The sequence below is a fragment of the Suillus fuscotomentosus genome (assembly GCF_016647785.1).
Source record: "Suillus fuscotomentosus strain FC203 chromosome Unknown F5891scaffold_11, whole genome shotgun sequence".
Classification (NCBI taxonomy): domain Eukaryota; kingdom Fungi; phylum Basidiomycota; class Agaricomycetes; order Boletales; family Suillaceae; genus Suillus; species Suillus fuscotomentosus.
In genome coordinates, this window is record NW_024539523.1 from 133,196 (window position 1) to 151,800 (window position 18,605).

The following is an 18,605-nucleotide window of genomic DNA, read 5'->3' on the forward strand; positions in this document are numbered from 1 at the left end:
AAAGAGTGTTTGGAGTTTCCTCCGTTCTCTCCGTAGACAGAAATTGAAAGGGGGTATGTCACGGTATGGGGTATAAGGAATAACATATCACATCACGATACAGGTGCAGCCTGTTTGCGGCGGTGCGTACGGGTCCTCACCCCTTCCAACGGGTCCCCACACAGAAGGTACCTGAAAATATGACGTATGAGCGTAAAGTGCATAGGCACATAAAATGAAATTATGGAGCAAGTGAAAGCGCTGAGAGCACCGGTAGTACAAACGCACCAAATGGTCTTTTGTGGTCTTGCAGTAACGAATTAAACTGTAAGATGGAGACAGAGGGTAAGATCTTATGTGCCTGACCATGGTGGGAAGAAAATAGCACAGTACCTTGCACTAGCTTCGCTCACTCTCATTCGCGGTCGCGCGAGATCCTCTCGCAGTCGTTGGTTGTGTTCTGTGAGCCTGCGAAGCTTTAGCTCCGACATAGACTGCTTATGTGGACGAGCGTTCATGGTGAAATAGTGCGGAAACGAGAACAAAGAGGTTGGCGAAGCTCAGGAGATCTGAGAAGGGAACCTAGTATGCGCCTGCGATGACAGATAGCTTATAAGCAAAGAAATTGGCAGACTTGAAGTGAAAAAAAAACAACGGACCTGCCCACCGCGCCAAGATGTACGGGAGAGAGACGAACAACGATCAACAGTGGGACATACCGTGTCGGAGTTCTAATTCACAGGAGACCTTGCATTGGTCTTGCAAACTCTCTTAATACAGTTTCGAAGTGTAACACTCATCATGGTGCGCCTTTTATCACCAAGCGATAGGAAGTCGATGTCGAACACTCGAACGCGGTCCACAGTGTCGAAAGCGCTCAAGTCATGTCAGATGCCATCTACGCGTTCAGCCTTCAGGGACGTTACTGACAGCAGTACTGCAGTGATTAAGACAGACAAATCACGCGTAATGGCCCGTAACAGACTCGTTTCACCCTCCCGGAGGACTCAGAATCGGCATAAATGCATCTGTGAACCTTATTACCAGTCTCCTACTAGATCAGAAGAACCCCCTGGCTACACTGAATATCGCGAAGAAGACGAATTTACCGATGTGGAGGACGCCATTCAGGGGCACCGGGATAATGAAGACGAAAATGGTTCCGCGGACTCTGACTGGGACGAGCATGCGACTCTGATTGCTCTCTTAGACGACGGGTATTCAATACCTTCACAACCTTCAGGGATTACTTCGTCGCTCATCATCATCTCAGAGAGGGGGCGTCTGAATCTGCTGATGGCGCAGCTATCATCGATCGACTCTCGCCAGCATTCCTGGCTCGTCGCAGAGAAGCAACAGAACAGTACAGGGAGACTCTCGTTCCGGTGGTCACTCGAGTAGGAGAGGCTCACAAATTCCTTTCGCATGACAACATTCCGACTTTACTCCGTGGAGTTGCCCTATTTGACAAGAGCTCGAGACTCGAAGACGCTGCAACTGCAAGGCATGAACACGATCAAGTGGTTCGGGCGTTCACCAGGGTGAAAGTTAGTTTGTGAAAACTGCCTTCATCTCTTCGTTCGACGCAGCAATGACTTTCTAGGACACGCTTCAAAATTTATCTCTTCAGCTGCAAGATGTATGCGCTGAGAGTGACAAGCTCCTCCATAGTTATGAAAAGGCCGTCAATGAATATGGTATTTTATCTCAGACTTCTTGGATTATGAGCCTGATCACAGAATGGTCATTCCGCTCAGTCCAACGACTTCAAGGTCACTCGAAATCGGCGCCCGGGGACGTCGAGGATTTCATATGTAGACTTGACCAGACAACTAAGTCTGTCGCAGCCGGAGATCATGCAAAAGCCAGGGAGAAACTTCTACGAGGCATTCTGGACAGATACTGAGCACAATTTGCCTTCTATTGCACGTCATGTACCTTGCCCGGACTTCCGTCATGTCACTTTACTGATTCTACCCTTCATACAGCGTGTTCTTGCCAGGGATTCATCACGGAGTTCTCGTATTGTTTGTATGACTTGCGTTGTTATTTAAATGCCAATCCTTTAGGCTGTTCTCCTACCGTTCCTGGTCATAATTAACTCATGGGTTCAGATTGTGACTGAATTACACTAAGAAGCTCTGGCGCATTACTTGAAACTTTCAGTCGAGGAGCTTAATAGTAAATTGAATGTACTTTCCCGGGCTATGCTTGTTCATAATTCTGCCCGGTCGCCGACTTCGCTCTTCAACTTTGTTATCCCCATGCAGCCTTACCAGAAGCCTGAGGACTAGCACTGAAGATACTGAAGCTTGAAGGCACGTTAGGAGGGAAGCGTAGAAAAGAATTTTATGAACAAAATATAATTGTCCAAATTTGGATATTATCATTTCAAAGCAGTCAAACCGGGTAATTGTACCGTTGCAGACTTGTCTCCCCACCGCGATCACCACAAAGTACTACCGTTTAATTCTGTGGTATCCTACTCTCTTGACTTTGTGATACGACACGCGACAAGTACATCATACGGCAGTTGATACAAAGCTAGTGGGTACTTTCGTACTCAATAATTGACCACACTCATATCTCGCAGTTTTTGCTAATCAGGGACTTTCACCACACACGAATACCATAAGCATGAGCTCTCGAGGCGGAAGGCAATCAATGTCGGAGCTACGGTATCGTCGGCTACTGGAGCACAACCAGCGCCTTCGAGAAGACTTGGCAAGGCCAAGAATCCGGGTCAGTGAAGCAGCCGCTAGGTGAGTTCTATTCGTTGGTCTTATTTAAAAACCAGGCTGACTTGTTCATAGTTTAATCCGCTACTGCAAGACGACGAAAGACCACCTCGTACGTTCTCTTCACTGTGCGAGTTTTGTGTCGAAACATGACGAATAACATTTACCTAGGTTCCGTCCGTGTGGGGTCCAGTCACTAAGGCAGACGATGTATACGGCCAACAAAAGACTGGAGGTGGTTGTTGTTCGATACAATAGCCTGGACGGTTCTGCGAATGTTCGTTCGCCCACTTGCCCGTCTATATGTTAGCGCCCAACACAGTTCTCGTTTATACCGCTGCATTACGATGTGGACCCCACTGCTTTATTGACCCCGGTAGTTCGTTTTCACCTCCTACGTGTACCTATATTGAACCTTTCATTAACTCGTTGTAACAAACACTACACCGCTTTCGATGTTTTGATACATTTTTTGGAACCAGAGGGGTTTCGAATATATACAATCATATTCATCATGTAAGGACGCTACATGTCTCCTACAACTTGGCTATGAATTGGCGAATGCCATCTTCATTCAGGGCTCCAACAAACTGGTCAACCTTCTGGCCATCCTTGAATGCTATGACTGTGGGCAGCGCCCGCACCTGATGTTAATGGCAGGAATGAGAACTGCCCTAGGTCAAGTCGAAGTTTGCACACCTTGTATTTTGTTGCCAAGTCGAACTCTGAGTCTGTGTCCACCGTGACCAAGTCAAGCGAACGGCCGCTACCAGTTTTCACTGTCTCGTCACTAGTCAATTTTTCGAGTAGGGGCGAAATCATCTTGCAAGGGTTGCACCAACTATAATATACGGCTTGTCAGCATATGTCTAAACGCCTGTTACACCCGAAGTTACGCACTCTGCATAAAAGTCGACCAGGACGGCCTTTTCATTCGCAGGGTTCAAAGCGACTTTTTCAAAAGTCTAGAAAATATATGCATGTAGCGCTTGTGGTTATGTTTGACCAAGCTGGTGCTATGTTACGGGCAGGAAAAGGTGCTTGCCTTTTCATCAGCATTCAAGTAGTGCTCTTGGGACTTCAGGGATCCATGGAATTGACGCAGGCCCACTGCAGACCGCAAACTGTGACCTGCGGTCGACGCAAAGCGCAACCGTGTGGAAGCTTTGAAAGTGACAGATAACATCGGGGCAACGGAACGTCACGGTTAGTGAGGACGTTATCAAGTGGATATATATTCATAATTTCTCACGGTCGTTGTTTCTTAGCTGGCTGTGTTGGTCCGATAGGTCCACAGCGCTGTCGATACGCCAATCATATATTGCCCAGTATGCATCTGCGAACAACGGAATCAACAGGCCCGTGATGATAGTGTAATTGATCGGCACAAAGAGCCTCATTGTATTTACAGATATTTATATCAGAGTACATATAATAATTACATAAATATTGATTCAATAAGCAAATAAAATTAATCTAAAAATGATCGGTATTGATCTGCTCAACTTTGCATATCCCTACCATGCCGGTCCGCTCACTCCCTCCCCCAACCAAAAGACGCAAGACAGCTGTTGAATCCACTTCAGTTAAGTCTCTGGAGACTCAGCTAACATCTGCCGTCACAGAAAATGGCTCTCTTAACCCACTGGCGGACCTGCTCATACTGGCATATGGCTCATCAGACGCGAGGGAAATGTCCAAAGCTGTCTATAGCGTTTATCGCGTATTTGTCTTGATAATAACTCGTGGGATGCTAGTACACGGAGGTGACGCTACTGCCAAGCTTGTCCGCAAGTGGATATGGGAGAAGTTGGATTCGTACGTCGAACTCCTCGTTGGCTTACTGCAAGACGAAGAGCCTGCGCTGAGGGTACGTGTCATATCGTTGGCTGTGCTTTGTATTCTTACATCGATGCCAGAAATCCTCGCTGGAGATACTCTTTTCACTTTTGAAACATCTCTCAACCTCTCTCACTAAGTCTTCCTCGACTGCACAGCCGCAATTCCACTTTGCGCACTTCAAGCACATAGTACATGGGCTCCTACTGTGCCCTCCGTCCCCTCGGTCGAATGGAAGCAATAAAAATAATTTAAAGATGATGCCGGATGTGAGAGAGCACTTCGTGGAGTCATGGTTCAGCGTCTACGATGATATTCGATGGTGTTTTTTGCGAGAAGCAACGTAAGGCCCAATGCAAAATTTATATGCAGTGCTTAACTCTGTCCTCAGAACCGTGCTCTCGAAATATTCACCTGTGGAGAATCCTCACTTGCTCAACAATCTGCTTTCTATTATGGAAAAGCTGTCGACATTTCCAACGGACTCGTCAGAGCTTAACTCGTGGTGGGTGGAAGAGCTCGGCGTAAAACCCCCAAAACACAAAAGTGCCAAGGGAGATGCTGAAGAGGATGACGCCGCAGAGTCGGTGGATGGAAACGACGAGGATGACTGGCGCAAATTTTTCGATGAGGATTCCAATGCGAAAGATGAGAAAAAAAACAGTGTGAAGGGCCGGGCTTACACTCTGACATTCCACCAGTCTCTTTTCTCCCTTCAAGCTCATCGCGCTGTATTCACGCGAACGTGGCTAAACTTCCTGCCTCATCTCTCATCTATCTCGTCATCCTCTAATCGAGCGCTGACAACAAGAGCATTGAATATAATGCATCGTGGTGTCCTGCCACATCTCACTAGGCCTGTGCTTGTCATGGATTGGATAAGCGCATGCGTGGATCTTGGTGAGGGAACATTCCTGGTATTAACCATAATTTGTTAAGCCATTCTACTATAGGAGAAACCGTTGGATTGCTGGCACTTAACGCTTTGTTCACCCTAATGAGAGACTATAATCTGTAAGTGCAAATCTTCATATGCCACGCTTCACGTCTCACTAACCGTTCATACTGTAGAGATTACCCTTCTTTTTTCACCCGATTATACGCATTCCTCCATCGGGATGTTCTACACTTGAAGCATCGTGCTCGGTTTTTCCGTTTAACCGAGCTATTTTTGAGTTCCTCGTAAGATCCATCTCTACAATTTCCACTTGTTGTTACTGAGACAGTCCAGCCATTTGCCTGCAACTTTATTGGCATCGTTCGTCAAGAGATTATCCAGGCTTTCATTGAATGCTCCTCCAGCGGCTATCATCATGATCGTTCCTTTCACGTACAATATTCTCAAGCAACATCCGGCCCTGATGGTAATGATACACAATAATCCTAGCACCAACACCGGTACGCATTCATTCAGCTCCTTGTTCACGATCTAACTAATCGCGATATCAGACCCGTTCATTGCCGACGAGCCAAATCCCAACTCTACCAACGCCCTTGATTCTTCGTTATGGGAGCTTCACTCCCATATTCATCACTATGATCCTGCAGTGTCAACCGTAGTGCGCATTTTTTCAGAGGCTTTTACAAAGCCTGGTTATTCAATGGAGGATTTCCTTGATCACACGTATGGAACGGTAAAAGAATTCTTCAAAACTCTTGTGCACACGCTTACTGTAACAATATTGCAGCTCATTGAAACTGAGGTTAGACGTAAAGTAAAAAGGGAACCCGCGTTAGCTATGGAGCTGAGGAGAGATATATTTCCAATGGCAGATGCAGCGAACCTGGGCGACTGTTTGGCTGGTAGGGATGCGGTTAGTGAATTGTGGGTGTTTGAATGAATAAATATACTGTGGTATAGGCAATACTCTAGCTTGGAAATGAGACTGAGTAGCGGCATCGAGTCATCACAAGGCGATGATGTGTAAATAGGACCAAACATACTTCAATTGATTCCGTCTGACGTTGAGCTCAGAGCTGGGCTAAGGTCGAGCGGCATCCACTCCCAGCAGCTGCAGATAGATGGACTCAATCAGAGTTTCAAAGGTGCGCTGCGCACGAGACTTGCGATTGACATGCTCAACAGCGCGTGTGCAGGTGGAAAAGGTACTATGTGGCAAATCAGGCAGGGCTCATTATGGGTCACTCCACCTTACTGCTCATCACCTTATTTTTCGGTATGAGGATTCTGAGAAGGAGGAGATGTGGGCGAGTTCTACATCCCGGTTTACGGCGTGCTGCACTTGATAACTCGCACTGCAGGTACCTTACCCGCTGATATCTCTTGTATTGAAGCTCCCGCAAACCCTGTATGGACAGAGCCCGTTAACGTTTCACACTCGTATGTTTGAAACATTTTCGCTGTCCTTCGAGAAGGAACGGGACGCTCTAGATGTATTCGAAAGTGTCAAAGAGCTAACCGTGTGCAGTGAGCATCCAATCCCTCGACTCAAGTTGCATCGATTGTTGACATTTATTAGCCTCTGTCAACCAGCTGTATGCTTTCTTCTACGCCCCTAACCCGCCCTTTGATGCTACGGGGGGATGGTCCCTTTACTCTCCAAGAGAAGAATTCGGCCGTATGGGGGTTGGAACTCGTACAAAAGCTTGGCGTTTCACTGATATTAACAAGGATTACGTTGTGAGTATCGGGCTTGTCGAATCATCCAATGTCTGAAGATCAATTCAAAGTTCTCGCCTACCTACCCGTCACGGCTGGTAGTCCCGTCTCGCATCAGTGACTCGACGTTGCGATACGCTTCCAAATACCGCAGCAAATGTCGGGTACCTGCGCTGACCTACTTGCACTGGGCAAACTTTGTTAGTATCAGGGCACCCGAGATATAGTACACTGTTTAATTTATCCCATTCAGGGCAGCATCACAAGATCAAGCCAGCCGATGGTGGGCATCAAGCAGAACCGCTCACTTCAAGATGAGAAGCTCGTTGAAGCTGTGTTCCAGTCTCATCATTTCTCGGAATCGCGCCCATCTGGACCGGTTTACGGTGCCACTAGCACAAATTTGATAGTTGATGCACGGCCCACTGCCAATGCCGTGGCTAACACAGCCAAAGGTGCAGGCACAGAAAACATGGACAACTACAAGGACGCCAAGAAGGTGTATTTGGGCATAGACCACATACATACTATGCGCGAGGCCCTTGCCAAGGTGGTGGATGTATTACGCGAGGCAGACAACGTTTCTGCGAGTGTTACAGGCAGCCTGCCTGGAGAAGCACAACAACTTGTGGTAGTCGACCGACAGGCGCTACGTCGTTCTGGATGGCTCAAACACATATCGAATATAATGGAGGGTGCAGCTCTCATTGTCCGAAACATTCACATTAATTCGTCACATGTTCTCGTTCATTGCTCAGATGGCTGGGATCGAACGTCTCAGTTATCTGCCTTGGCCCAGCTATGCTTGGATCCCCACTACCGTACCATTCGAGGCTTCCAGATACTCATCGAGAAAGATTGGGTGTCCTTTGGGCACAAATTCTTGACCGTTGCGGGCACCTCTCCTCCGACAAATTCTTTACCTCGTTACCGGACACTGGGGGGACGAGTAGTGGCGCCGATGCGGCGCAGGCCTTCTTGGTTTCTGTCCAGAATCGATTTACGTCCCAGAGTCACCTGAAAGAGACGAGCCCATGTTTCCACCAATTCCTGGAATGCGTTCGTCAGCTGCAGCGGCAGTATCCATCTCGCTTTGAGTTTAATGAACGCTTCCTTCGCCAACTGCTATATCACCTCTATTCGTGCCAATTCGGCAACTTCTTATACAATTGTGAACGAGAACGACGAGCTGGTGAAGACGGCGTTGCTCCCTCAGAGCGGGCAGCTTGCATTTGGGACTTTTTCAACTCGACATCGGAGCTAGAGCAAAACAAGAATGACGCATACGACCCCTCTTTGGATGATCCCTCCAGTAGAGATCCTTCAGCTGACATGGGTGTTATTTATCCGAACGCCAAGGATATTCGTTTTTGGCACGAGCTTTATGGCAGGACCGAGGAGGAGATGAATGGGAGGATAATCGTTTATCAGACGAAGGAGGGGCCAGAATTTACATCTCCAATAGAATCCCTGGAGGATGATCCTGTTAATTCAATCAGTATTCCCGCAGGAATACCGCTCCCACCGTCACCTGCCAGAACGCCAAACCTTTCGAATCCTTCTATTGTGCCATCCAACCCTGGGAATGCGTCTGAAACGCTGACTTCGGGCCTTCGTGGACTATGGTCTTCGTTACCAGACGTTCCGCAGAGAATGACTGCAGATAACATCGCGGCTCCGTCTCCCGCATCACTGCGGCCTTCTAGCCCTCCCCTTCGACCATCATCTCCAGGGAGCAATCCTTTACATCCGGCTCGCTCTCGGACTGCGCATTCCGCGGATACATTTTACAACACCGGAGTAAGATCAGTGTGGGGAAAATTATCCTCGAATGCTACCGCAGCATTCTCAGCGATGCAGGACGCTTATGACGGAGTCGCAAAGGACTTCAAAACATTACCGAAGCCATCAGGAGATAACGAAAATGCCCAAGGAAAAATCTCCGAATTTCAGCCTCGTGAGCGCCTTGGAGATGAAGGACGCCCTGCTTATCGTATAACCAGCCAATCACATTCAGTCGGCTCATCACACAACCCTTGGGATAATGTGAAACCCCAGAAGACTATACATGTACTCCCCTCGGATAATCCCTGGAGTACCACTAGGTCAAGATCACCTAGACAGGCTTCCTTGTCACAAGATCTCTTTGATGGGAAATCATTGCCGCTTGACCCAACAGTCGCACATCCGCCTCGTCGCCTAGAGTACGGAGACTCGTCAGGATTCCGAATATCTGGGCAGAGCCACGATGGCGTACCACATCTCACGGTTGTGTCTGATGACAGCCTTGTTTTAGAACAGGAAGATCAACCTTCCTCGACAAATACAGATCCTCTTGGTGTAGGATTTTTGTAATAGTAATCAATTCGCTTGGCTATCATCTACTATCAGGACCCACGCTATACATGTTGTGAGGCTTAATTGAACTTTTTCCCTCCATCAGATTTAGGACTCATGTGAATTAGGTTATGCCACGTCTGAGTCTGCTATCTATCCTGTTTTTGAGGACGTAACCTGGTATTTTTTGGCAAGGGGATGGCAGAAGGTGGCAGAAGGATGGCGTGATGCCCTGCTTATATAAGCTATATTGAACCTTTAATTGTTTTGCGCAAACGACTGGTCTCACATCTTCTCTCCCTCCTTCTCCCAATCCTTTCCTCGTTCTTTTTTCAACGACTTTTGTCTTACCTATGGCTGCTAACGGTCACGCGCGTCCTGCTCTTGCACCTGGGCATTTATTGTTCACCTCCTGAGTCTGTAGGTGAAGGTCATCCCGGTTAGTTTCGTCGTGGTCAAAGCTTTGCAATGAAACTAATCCATAGCAGATAAGATTTGTGACCAGGTTTCGGATGCTATTGTGAGTACCCACTTAATATCCATCATTGCGGAAAAAATCTGATCAACTTCACAGCTTGATGCTTGCCTTGAGCAAGACCCTTTTTCAAAGGTCGCTTGTGAGACCGCTTCGAAGACCGGCATGATCATGGTCTTTGGAGAGATCACCACCAAAGCTCAGCTCGACTACCAAAAAATCATCCGCAACACAATCAAACAAATTGGTTACGATGATTCTTCCAAGGGTTTTGACTACAAGACTTGCAACATTCTGGTTGCCATCGAGCAGCAGTCTCCCGATATCGCTCAGGGCCTGGACCACGGCTCTCTGGAAGACCACGGTGCTGGTGACCAGGGTATCATGTTCGGTTATGCTACCGACGAGACCCCGGAATTTATGCCTTTGACCATCATGCTTGCGCACAAGCTCAACCGTGCCATGGCTGATGCTCGCCGATCAGGTCTTCTTCCCTGGTTGCGCCCTGACTCAAAGACTCAAGTCACTGTTGAGTACAAGAACGATGGTGGTGTGATGATCCCCCTGCGTGTGGACACGGTCGTTATTTCGACCCAGCACGCAGAGGAGATCTCCACCGAGGAGCTCCGCAAGGAAATTCTAAGCAAGATCGTCGCGCAGGTCATCCCCGCCAACCTTCTTGATGACCGCATCGTTTACCACGTACGTGAATTTCTACTTTCTAGTGACGCATGTAGCTCACGAGTTGGATTAGATTCAACCGTCTGGTCGCTTCGTTATTGGTGGCCCTCAGGGTGATGCCGGTCTGACTGGCCGCAAGATTATTGTAGATACCTACGGTGGTTGGGGTGCACACGGTGGAGGAGCCTTCTCAGGCAAGGACTTCTCCAAGGTTGATCGCTCTGCGGCATACACTGCTCGTTGGATCGGTATGTTCATCTGTCTCTGATCAATCCACGGTATTTGAAATGTTGTACAGCCAAGTCACTCGTTGCTGCTGGCCTTGCTCGCCGCTGCCTTGTTCAGCTCTCATACGCTATCGGTGTTGCCGAGCCTTTGTCTATCTACGTTGACACTTACGGCACTGGCAAGAGGACAAACGAGGAGCTCGTTGACGTCATTCGCAACAACTGGGATCTCCGTCCTGGTGTCATGGGTAAGTCTCTTCTATCTGGAGAAGGATAAATTATCGATACTTTCTAGTGCGCGAGCTTGACCTCCAGAAACCCCATTACCTGAGGACCGCGTCTTACGGCCACTTCGGTATGTTTTTGACGTTATCAGGTGTAGCGCAGAACTTGATGTGTGTACAGGTAACCCCGCATACACCTGGGAGAAACCCAAACAGCTTAAGCTGTAATCACTCTTTTGTCTGACTGGTTCCTGTGGAATCTTGCTCTATCTAGCATAGGAAGTTCATCCTTCCCTAATTTGTCATTCATCATCGCACGCACCTTTCTGTAGACTATTGCACACCATCGCTTTCTACTCCGCAGCCGATACGCTGCCTATTATCACGACCATTACCCGCGACTTTGCGAAGACCCCAACGACGTTGCATGTTGTTGATGCCCTACCTATATCCACTATATCACCTCGTAGTACCGAAGAATACAATCGCGTTCAACCGCGTATTTTTCTGTGATTTTAGGAGTGATTAAAAGTTGGCAGTGTATTTTCACATCTATCGTCTAACTCAAGTAAGACGACAATAAGGGTCAAAGGACAGCGACTAGCCTAATACGGAAACTTGAAAGCCGGTATCAGAAGAATGGTAAGCTTCCAGCGTTGATAAAGTTACAAGCTGTTTCAAGCTCAAGCTCAAGTCCCACGCTCAGAGTTATTTGCGAGCAATTGGCTTCTGTCGCTTGGTTAAATTCTCAAAGCGCTACAAGGTGTGTGGTAGGAAGAGCATCAGTGTGTCCACGTCGACGACTTGGCTGTCCTACGGCTTTCTGATGATTACAATCTTTACTAGTGTTACTATAACTATAAGGTTGTTACATAATTACACTTCTGCCGGACTCCGGCCATCGAATTCTGCCGGAGAGAACCGGTCAGAACCGGCTGGAAATGGCGGAGTCACTCCTGCCGCAACATCAGCCCACGTGCGTGGTTCGTCCATATACGGACCGAGGTCAAATTATCAAGGAAAAGATTATCACGCGGCAAAGTTGCGGCAAAGTTGCGGCAAAGTGATTTAAACACCATGCCAGTTTTTCTTCAGGTCTGTAACCACTGATAGTAGTGACCTGCACGTTTATCACGCGAACGGGCGTCGTCCCAGCTTAATTTCACATCTTCTCTCATTTCACCCCTGCATCACGAGTGAGTTGGCTTCTTGATCGTCCAAGTGCCAGATCCTCTGACAGATCTCCAATTTAGTGTGCGGCATTTTAGGTCTGCTGCTTCATGATCCATCGGTGGACGCAGCACCAGACATATGTGAAGGTCTCTCTTTGCTCCAGCACAGGGGACAGGATGCGTGTGGCATCGTGACTTGTGGTCCAAAAGGCCGATTCTTTCAATGCAAAGCCAACGGTATGGTTCGCGATGTCTTTGACGAGAAGGCCATTTCCAAACTCATCGGAGGGATGGGTGTTGGTCATGGTAAGCCCTCGGGAGCAAACTGGTCTTGTCAACGATTATCTGATCTAGCACATTGTAGTTCGTTATCCAACTGCTGGAAGCTCGAACCACGCTGAAGCTCAACCGTTCTACGTTAACTCACCCTATGGTATTGTATTTGCGCATGTAAGTTTGTTCTCGAGACTGGTCACTCAAGAGTCAAGACTGAAGGTGATTAGAATGGGAACCTCATAGATGGCCCTTCACTCCTGCAATATATGGACGCCACCGCACATAGACATATAAATACTTCATCCGATTCCGAACTCCTACTCAACCTTTTTGCCAACAACCTCCAGCAGACTGGCAAATTTCGCATAAACGAAGACGACATCTTCAATGCCATTGGAGGCCTTATGAAGCAGTGCACAGGAGCATATGCATGTGTTGCAATGCTCGCTGGCTTTGGGATCATTGCGTTCAGAGATCCGAATGGCATACGACCCCTCGGGGTGGCTTCCAGACGGAGCAACTCTGGGAAAGACTACCTTTTTGCAAGCGAGAGCATTGTTGCTGATGCTCTGGGCTTTAGCGAATGGGAGGATGTGAAGCCTGGTCAGTGTCTATTCCTACCGTTAGCCGCAGTCACTGACGTCAGTTTCTGATTAGGCGAAGCAGTAATCATCACTCGGTCAGGGGTTTCAAGGAAGCGTGTAGCAGAGCATGCGATCTTTGCACCCGATATATTCGAATTTGTCTACTTCGCTCGTCCCGATTCAGTGCTTGACGGCATCAGTGTCTATCGCAGTCGAATGGCCATGGGCGACGCGCTTGCGGTTGAAGTCGACAAGGTTTTGAAGGAACGCGGCATCACAGTGGATGTCGTCATTCCCGTCAGTGGTTCCCCTCGTTCCACATTTTTTTCTGACGCGTTTTCAGGTTCCTGACACATCTCGTGTTGCAGCTTTGAATCTTGCTCAGAAGCTCAATTTGCCCTACCGAGAAGGCTTTATCAAGAATCGCTATGTTGGTAGGACATTCATTATGCCAGGTCAACAAATGAGGTCAGATATATGTTTTTTTCCATGAATTCACAACATTGATGGCGTTTTTCTAAGACGAAAAAATGTTAGGCGGAAACTGAACGCCATGGCCTTGGAGTTTTCTGGGAAGAATGTTCTCCTCGTTGACGGTAAGTTCTGCAACGACTGAATGATCTTGTCGTCTTGCCTTGACACACGGCTTCAGATTCCATTGTTCGTGGCACCACCTCAAAAGAAATTATTCAGATGGCGAAAGATGTTGGCGCAAAAAAGGTCATCGTCGCGAGCTGTGCTCCACCAATAAGGTTGTTCCTTTCTACCAACCACCATCACATTACTGACGAATCCTTGCTAGGTACTCTAATGTCTATGGTATTGATATGCCTTCAAGGACGGAACTTGTTGCATACGGGCGCACCACTCAGGAGATAGCTGAGGCCATCGGTGCAGACCTTGTCGTGTTCCAGACTCTTCCTAATCTCGTCGCGTCTGTGCGACAATTCAACCCGTCCATTCCAACTTTCGATTGCTCCGTATTCACAGGGGAATATGTTACTGGTGGTGTCACTGAGGAGTATTTGCATCAACTGGAATTGCTACGTGCAGACAATGTCAAAAAGAAGTCGGGCGCAAGCTCATGGGAAGGCAAAGGTGAGGGCAGTGTGGTCAACGGATTCCACGATCAAGAGACCATGGTGGCGTCTAGCGGTCCAATCAACCGTGCGGATGACACAGTTGGATTGCACAACACGTGGAATGTCAGCTGATATCCAGTTGCTTTCTTGCGCGTGTAGTAGAGCCTCTATCATTATCCCCTGTCCTATAATTTCGCCACTGAGAAGAGTCACTCACTAAGTATCGCTAAAGTATGACTACGTAGAGTGTTAGAGGGATATGTATCTAGTTCATGCTAATCGAATATATATGGCAATGGAAACACTGCACATACACGATATTGGAGCGCTACAAGCTCTCTAACTAGACAGATGCAGAACGTTCAGGCGGCGGATCAGAAATCAAGATATGATGGAAGGAGATGAGGCGAGACGATGATCCAGACGCAGAATGCTACCCAGAGCCCAGCACCAAATAAATCATATCATACCGTGAGCATTGTCCTCCAGACTGCTTATGGCTGAAGCAACGACTCAAGTCTCAGATGATGATCAACTCTACATCTTTGAGATGTACAATCTGTAGAGAGGACCGAACACCACGATCTTGTCGGTACGACATCACCGAGATGGTGTAGTATTGCCGGCTGGTAACATGTGACCGACGTGGGTGAACGACGGAACTGGCCCTCAACCTGGATTGACCTCAGAGACAGTTAAAGTAGAGAGAAAAGCAGTCTTCCAGACAGACGATCGAGGATTTTCTTCAAGTTCACAGTTGTCTTCATGTCCCAAGTGCAAACTGCTCTGCGGCCTCACGTGTTTGGTGAAGACACCGATATTCAATAGCCGCCCTTCGATTTGCAAAAATGTATATGATACAAGAAACATGCCCGCCATTTTCGGTTATTTCAATCAAATGGCGGAACTCCTGGTTATTAGAGCCTGATCAACGAAAGGATGGTAGCCACGCTTGGACGTGTTCGTGCCAATTATGGCACGAAACTGCGATCGCATGGAGGTCGCGGTACTAGGGTGATATTCAGCTCGCATACAGAGGAAGAACTGAGATCCATGACCATGAGGTAGCACGATGTTTACCAGGATAGAGAAAGAACCTGTTCATTCATCCTCGTCTGAAGGCTGGTCTTCGACGTCTAATGCTTTCTCTTGTGCATTCATTGCCCCTAGAATGTCGTCCGACTGCCCTTTTTGAGAAGCAAGTCTCTGCCCTATTGATACAGTGTGAGCAATCGAAAATAAAGGCAAGGTGAAATATCAAGCTGACGGATAAGAGTATGGACAGCTTCTTGAGTCTTTCGCTCCAGCTTTGCTACTTTCTTTTCCATTTCGCGCTTCAAATCCCAGTTTGGCCGTTTCGGGGCGATGTTAAATACGTCCTGGAGAACATGAATGAGCAGCTGTAAACGCAGCAGTTCGCTATAATATGAATTGGCATACAAGTTCTTGGGCACGCTGCCGTTCATCTTCAGCAAGTATCTTTTCAGCTACTCCTTCAATATCTTTCTCGACAGTATCTGTAGTCAGAACGTCGTTTTTTGAGTGCTTCTTCAACGTCCTTGTTTCAGGATCATAATTCCTGCTGAGAAGCACAGAATCTCTGTGGTCGGTTAATATTTTGCATTATTGGAATTTTATTATCACGCACCCATTTGGTACAGTTGATATACCCTCCTTGCGGTTTCTTAGGGCGATCAAACGCGCTTTTCGAGCATCTGAGGCCACCTGCAGCGACATAGTGGGGAAGAGGTCTGATATATGCTTAGTCAGCATGACCCACAACCACCTACCCCGACATCTCACTACCAATACTATTTCTCTACCATGCACGAAACACGAGTGACATCAGCGACTTAAGCGACTTGAGTGACTTGAGTGCGACCCTTAGCAAACCTGAATCTGTCATCAGCTTCAACGAAGATGTGTATTTGGCCATGCAAAACACTGCTGTATCCACTGCAACTAGGCAATGTCATGGGTATCTGGTGTAGAAGAGGAATGGGAAGTGGGGGAATATGAGTGGTATGAGATAACTCAAGTAGTCCTTGGTGAGCAAGATATACGTCAGCCCAAGGGGATTGCTACTGAGAAGGTTCCTCTAAGTGTATAAATTGGAGGGAAACACTGGACTGGGCGCTTGGTCAAGCCTGGTAAGGTGCACGATGATGAGTGAAGCGCGAGCGAGCAAAAGCAACGTGAAGCGCTGATGAGCAATAGCAGCTGACGATAAATATCAGCACGTGACTTATAGCGGGAGCACGTGCTAAGTGAAAGCGGTGCGCGTGCGGTTGGTGGAGCGCAGCGACTCTTAATGAGTCAGAAAACTAATTGGCAGAGTTTCTAGTAATGTACGGCGGCAGTGCTCATATTGTACTTAGATCCTTAGATTTAGAGGGAGAACTTAGACTTAGAGTCCAACAATGTGCGGGCAGAAAGATACTCATTATACAGTTTATGCGCGTCTATATATACTAAGTAATGTTAAGCACTGTCAAGTGCTAAAGCGAACCGAGAAGCGAAGCGGACGTGAGATAATATGTAATAAAAGGGTCCATAACGGAAAACATATGGAATATGGCCATGAGCGCCGGAGATATGTCAGAATCAATGAAAATAGAATCGGAATACACACTGATGAACCGAACAGACATGGAATGGATGGATGGAACTGAGGATGCGCGCGCCGATGCGCAATGGATGAGCGACTGGAGCGCTGGCGCTTGTGAGCGGCCGATGAGGCGCTTGAGGTGCACTGGGTGAGATATGAGTCGTGCTATGTTGGGAAGTGATAGAGACATTGGGATTTTAGATCCCTGCAAGCCCACAGAGATATTAGTCTCTACACCGATTTGCACTTGTTTTGACATGACCTTACTAGTAGCTTTCAATATGGCAAAACAATTGTGCCAGAATGGCACCAGGACAACTTGAAGGACTCTATGGCAGCACCGTCTGCCTGAACATCATCACTCTGCTGCAAAATTTCAACATGGACTCCCATTCACAACTCTAACTGATCGACAGCATAGACATGGCATCCTCGCTGGTTATACAAGGACAACAATGGTATTCTGCCTGAATAGTTCTGGAATAAATGCTACTCAGATGCAGAGCCCTGTGTATGTCTGCAGCGACATGCATGAAACCATGATTCCTTAAGGCTATGACATGTACAGATGCGACGAACTTGGATTCTGAGAGTTGCTAGATGTGAAGCTCATGTACTGATAGGCTGCCGTTTATTTTCAGGATGCAATCGCGCACGTCTTCGAGTGATACGGTGCATGGGGCTCCTTGAGGCAAGATGAACCAGGCATTCTGAACTGAAGTGGAATGGATTAGCATCTCGGGTTTAGAGCGTGGTAGCCAGGAGAATCATACATAGAAGTAAGGAAAATGTGATAGTGATGATGAGGCCAGCTGTGGGGAACCAACCCCTCAAGCTGTGAGTCTTGTGAAGGATTCGATTTTGTCTTGCCTCACATTGAGATGGGCAGTCTCTGAGTCTGTGATTGTTTCCACCAAACTGTCAAGGAACAGTCTGGATATCACAAATTGATAACAAGGCATTTCGCTGGTGTGGACTAGTAGGGGAAGCTATAACAATATCATCTGCGCGGTTTGTGAAACTGCAGCTCAGGAGCCAAACGGCCAAGGGTCAGTGCGAATCGACAAGTAAGGTCCTGTACAAGCATGAACTGTGGTCGATGAGTCCTGGATATTGAATGGGTATGTCCTTGGTAAGTTACAGTGTGTGCTGCATGCAGTCACAGTGATGATCGGAGCAAGTCACGATACCTTCTTTCAAACTGTGCAAGTGTTATGTCACCACATGTTGACATCCCAATTGGGTTATCATATATCATATGCAGGGCCCAGGGGAGACCAATCGTGGGACGACTCGGAGTTTTCTTGCAGGCCGGCCACAACTCGCATTACCTCTGGATAGGTCAGTTAGTGCTGCCCAAAGCTTGCCTGAAACAACCATGATGATGACCCGAGTTTATTCAGACTCGGAACTCCCAGAAAAGTGATTAAACATACTATGATAATTCACTTTCCAACCTAGGATGTGGGCCTCCTGACTCGAATCAATATTATGCCATGGACCGGTCAAGTCATTCGGACTTGGAGTCCTTAGCAATTTCGATAGTGACATAGCCACATAAAAGGCCTCCCTTTTTGGTGTCAATGTTCAAACATTCAAACATTCACTGAGTACGTGGTGAGAATGTCAATATAAGAAGTTCTAGCTGTTTTGAAACTCAGTCACCTCCCTCCTGCTGTATTATTGCAGGCATTACTATGGCTAGAACGCGCATGGCCTGTATCACTTGTCCTATCAGGGAGTCTAGTCCTGTCTATCAAGGC

General features: G+C 47.5%; 9 protein-coding genes across 9 annotated transcripts; 6 read left to right on the forward strand and 3 right to left on the reverse strand.

Annotated features, from left to right (window-relative positions):
- Nucleotides 1-87: 87 nt before the first annotated feature.
- On the reverse strand, nt 88-497 carry F5891DRAFT_946154 (G-protein gamma-like domain-containing protein; the record flags this gene model as incomplete). The annotated part of the gene is made up of 3 exons (XM_041374660.1): nt 88-171; nt 268-304; nt 373-497. The coding sequence occupies 3 exons, from the start codon at nt 495-497 to the stop codon at nt 88-90; spliced, it is 246 nt and encodes an 81-aa protein (XP_041229355.1).
- Nucleotides 498-739: 242 nt separating this feature from the next.
- Nucleotides 740-2,125, forward strand: F5891DRAFT_1015126 (uncharacterized protein). The gene is made up of 5 exons (XM_041360859.1): nt 740-865; nt 923-1,196; nt 1,253-1,526; nt 1,583-1,676; nt 1,737-2,125. Exons 1-5 carry the CDS (start codon nt 781-783, stop codon nt 1,883-1,885), a joined length of 876 nt encoding a protein of 291 aa, XP_041229356.1. The 5' UTR covers nt 740-780; the 3' UTR covers nt 1,886-2,125.
- Nucleotides 2,126-2,616: 491 nt separating this feature from the next.
- F5891DRAFT_1126766 (G-protein gamma subunit) lies at nt 2,617-2,975 on the forward strand (the record flags this gene model as incomplete). Its single annotated transcript, XM_041364126.1, has 3 exons — nt 2,617-2,741; nt 2,793-2,829; nt 2,889-2,975. The coding sequence occupies 3 exons, from the start codon at nt 2,617-2,619 to the stop codon at nt 2,973-2,975; spliced, it is 249 nt and encodes an 82-aa protein (XP_041229357.1).
- A 278-nt stretch (nt 2,976-3,253) lies between these two features.
- Nucleotides 3,254-3,646, reverse strand: F5891DRAFT_946091 (thioredoxin-like protein; the record flags this gene model as incomplete). The annotated part of the gene is made up of 3 exons (XM_041374653.1): nt 3,254-3,361; nt 3,417-3,558; nt 3,618-3,646. Coding segments are annotated over 3 exons (279 nt in total), but the record flags the coding sequence as incomplete, so codon positions are not given.
- A 557-nt stretch (nt 3,647-4,203) lies between these two features.
- Nucleotides 4,204-6,509, forward strand: F5891DRAFT_1015139 (CBF/Mak21 family-domain-containing protein). The gene is made up of 8 exons (XM_041360860.1): nt 4,204-4,587; nt 4,637-4,899; nt 4,948-5,456; nt 5,510-5,570; nt 5,628-5,738; nt 5,788-5,954; nt 6,006-6,190; nt 6,245-6,509. The coding sequence occupies exons 1-8, from the start codon at nt 4,240-4,242 to the stop codon at nt 6,395-6,397; spliced, it is 1,797 nt and encodes a 598-aa protein (XP_041229359.1). The 5' UTR covers nt 4,204-4,239; the 3' UTR covers nt 6,398-6,509.
- A 69-nt stretch (nt 6,510-6,578) lies between these two features.
- On the forward strand, nt 6,579-9,531 carry F5891DRAFT_1208265 (phosphatases II; the record flags this gene model as incomplete). Its single annotated transcript, XM_041369113.1, has 7 exons — nt 6,579-6,602; nt 6,654-6,764; nt 6,819-6,984; nt 7,037-7,197; nt 7,248-7,376; nt 7,430-7,997; nt 8,018-9,531. The coding sequence occupies 7 exons, from the start codon at nt 6,579-6,581 to the stop codon at nt 9,529-9,531; spliced, it is 2,673 nt and encodes an 890-aa protein (XP_041229360.1).
- A 335-nt stretch (nt 9,532-9,866) lies between these two features.
- F5891DRAFT_1184733 (S-adenosylmethionine synthetase) lies at nt 9,867-11,348 on the forward strand (the record flags this gene model as incomplete). The annotated part of the gene is made up of 8 exons (XM_041366480.1): nt 9,867-9,879; nt 9,938-9,952; nt 10,002-10,033; nt 10,088-10,690; nt 10,743-10,917; nt 10,968-11,144; nt 11,192-11,251; nt 11,302-11,348. 8 exons carry the CDS (start codon nt 9,867-9,869, stop codon nt 11,346-11,348), a joined length of 1,122 nt encoding a protein of 373 aa, XP_041229361.1.
- Nucleotides 11,349-12,120: 772 nt separating this feature from the next.
- On the forward strand, nt 12,121-14,549 carry F5891DRAFT_1015149 (phosphoribosyltransferase-like protein). Its single transcript, XM_041360861.1, is given in 10 exon segments — nt 12,121-12,153; nt 12,165-12,316; nt 12,374-12,598; nt 12,657-12,742; nt 12,796-13,171; nt 13,226-13,449; nt 13,496-13,620; nt 13,675-13,748; nt 13,805-13,904; nt 13,955-14,549. Coding segments are annotated over 9 exon segments (1,623 nt in total). The 5' UTR covers nt 12,121-12,153; nt 12,165-12,315; the 3' UTR covers nt 14,367-14,549.
- Nucleotides 14,550-15,003: 454 nt separating this feature from the next.
- Nucleotides 15,004-15,981, reverse strand: F5891DRAFT_1141011 (mRNA splicing factor). The gene is made up of 4 exons (XM_041364901.1): nt 15,883-15,981; nt 15,675-15,834; nt 15,502-15,613; nt 15,004-15,445 (listed from the first exon to the last, which is right to left on the reverse strand). Exons 1-4 carry the CDS (start codon nt 15,969-15,971, stop codon nt 15,336-15,338), a joined length of 471 nt encoding a protein of 156 aa, XP_041229363.1. The 5' UTR covers nt 15,972-15,981; the 3' UTR covers nt 15,004-15,335.
- Nucleotides 15,982-18,605: the final 2,624 nt, after the last annotated feature.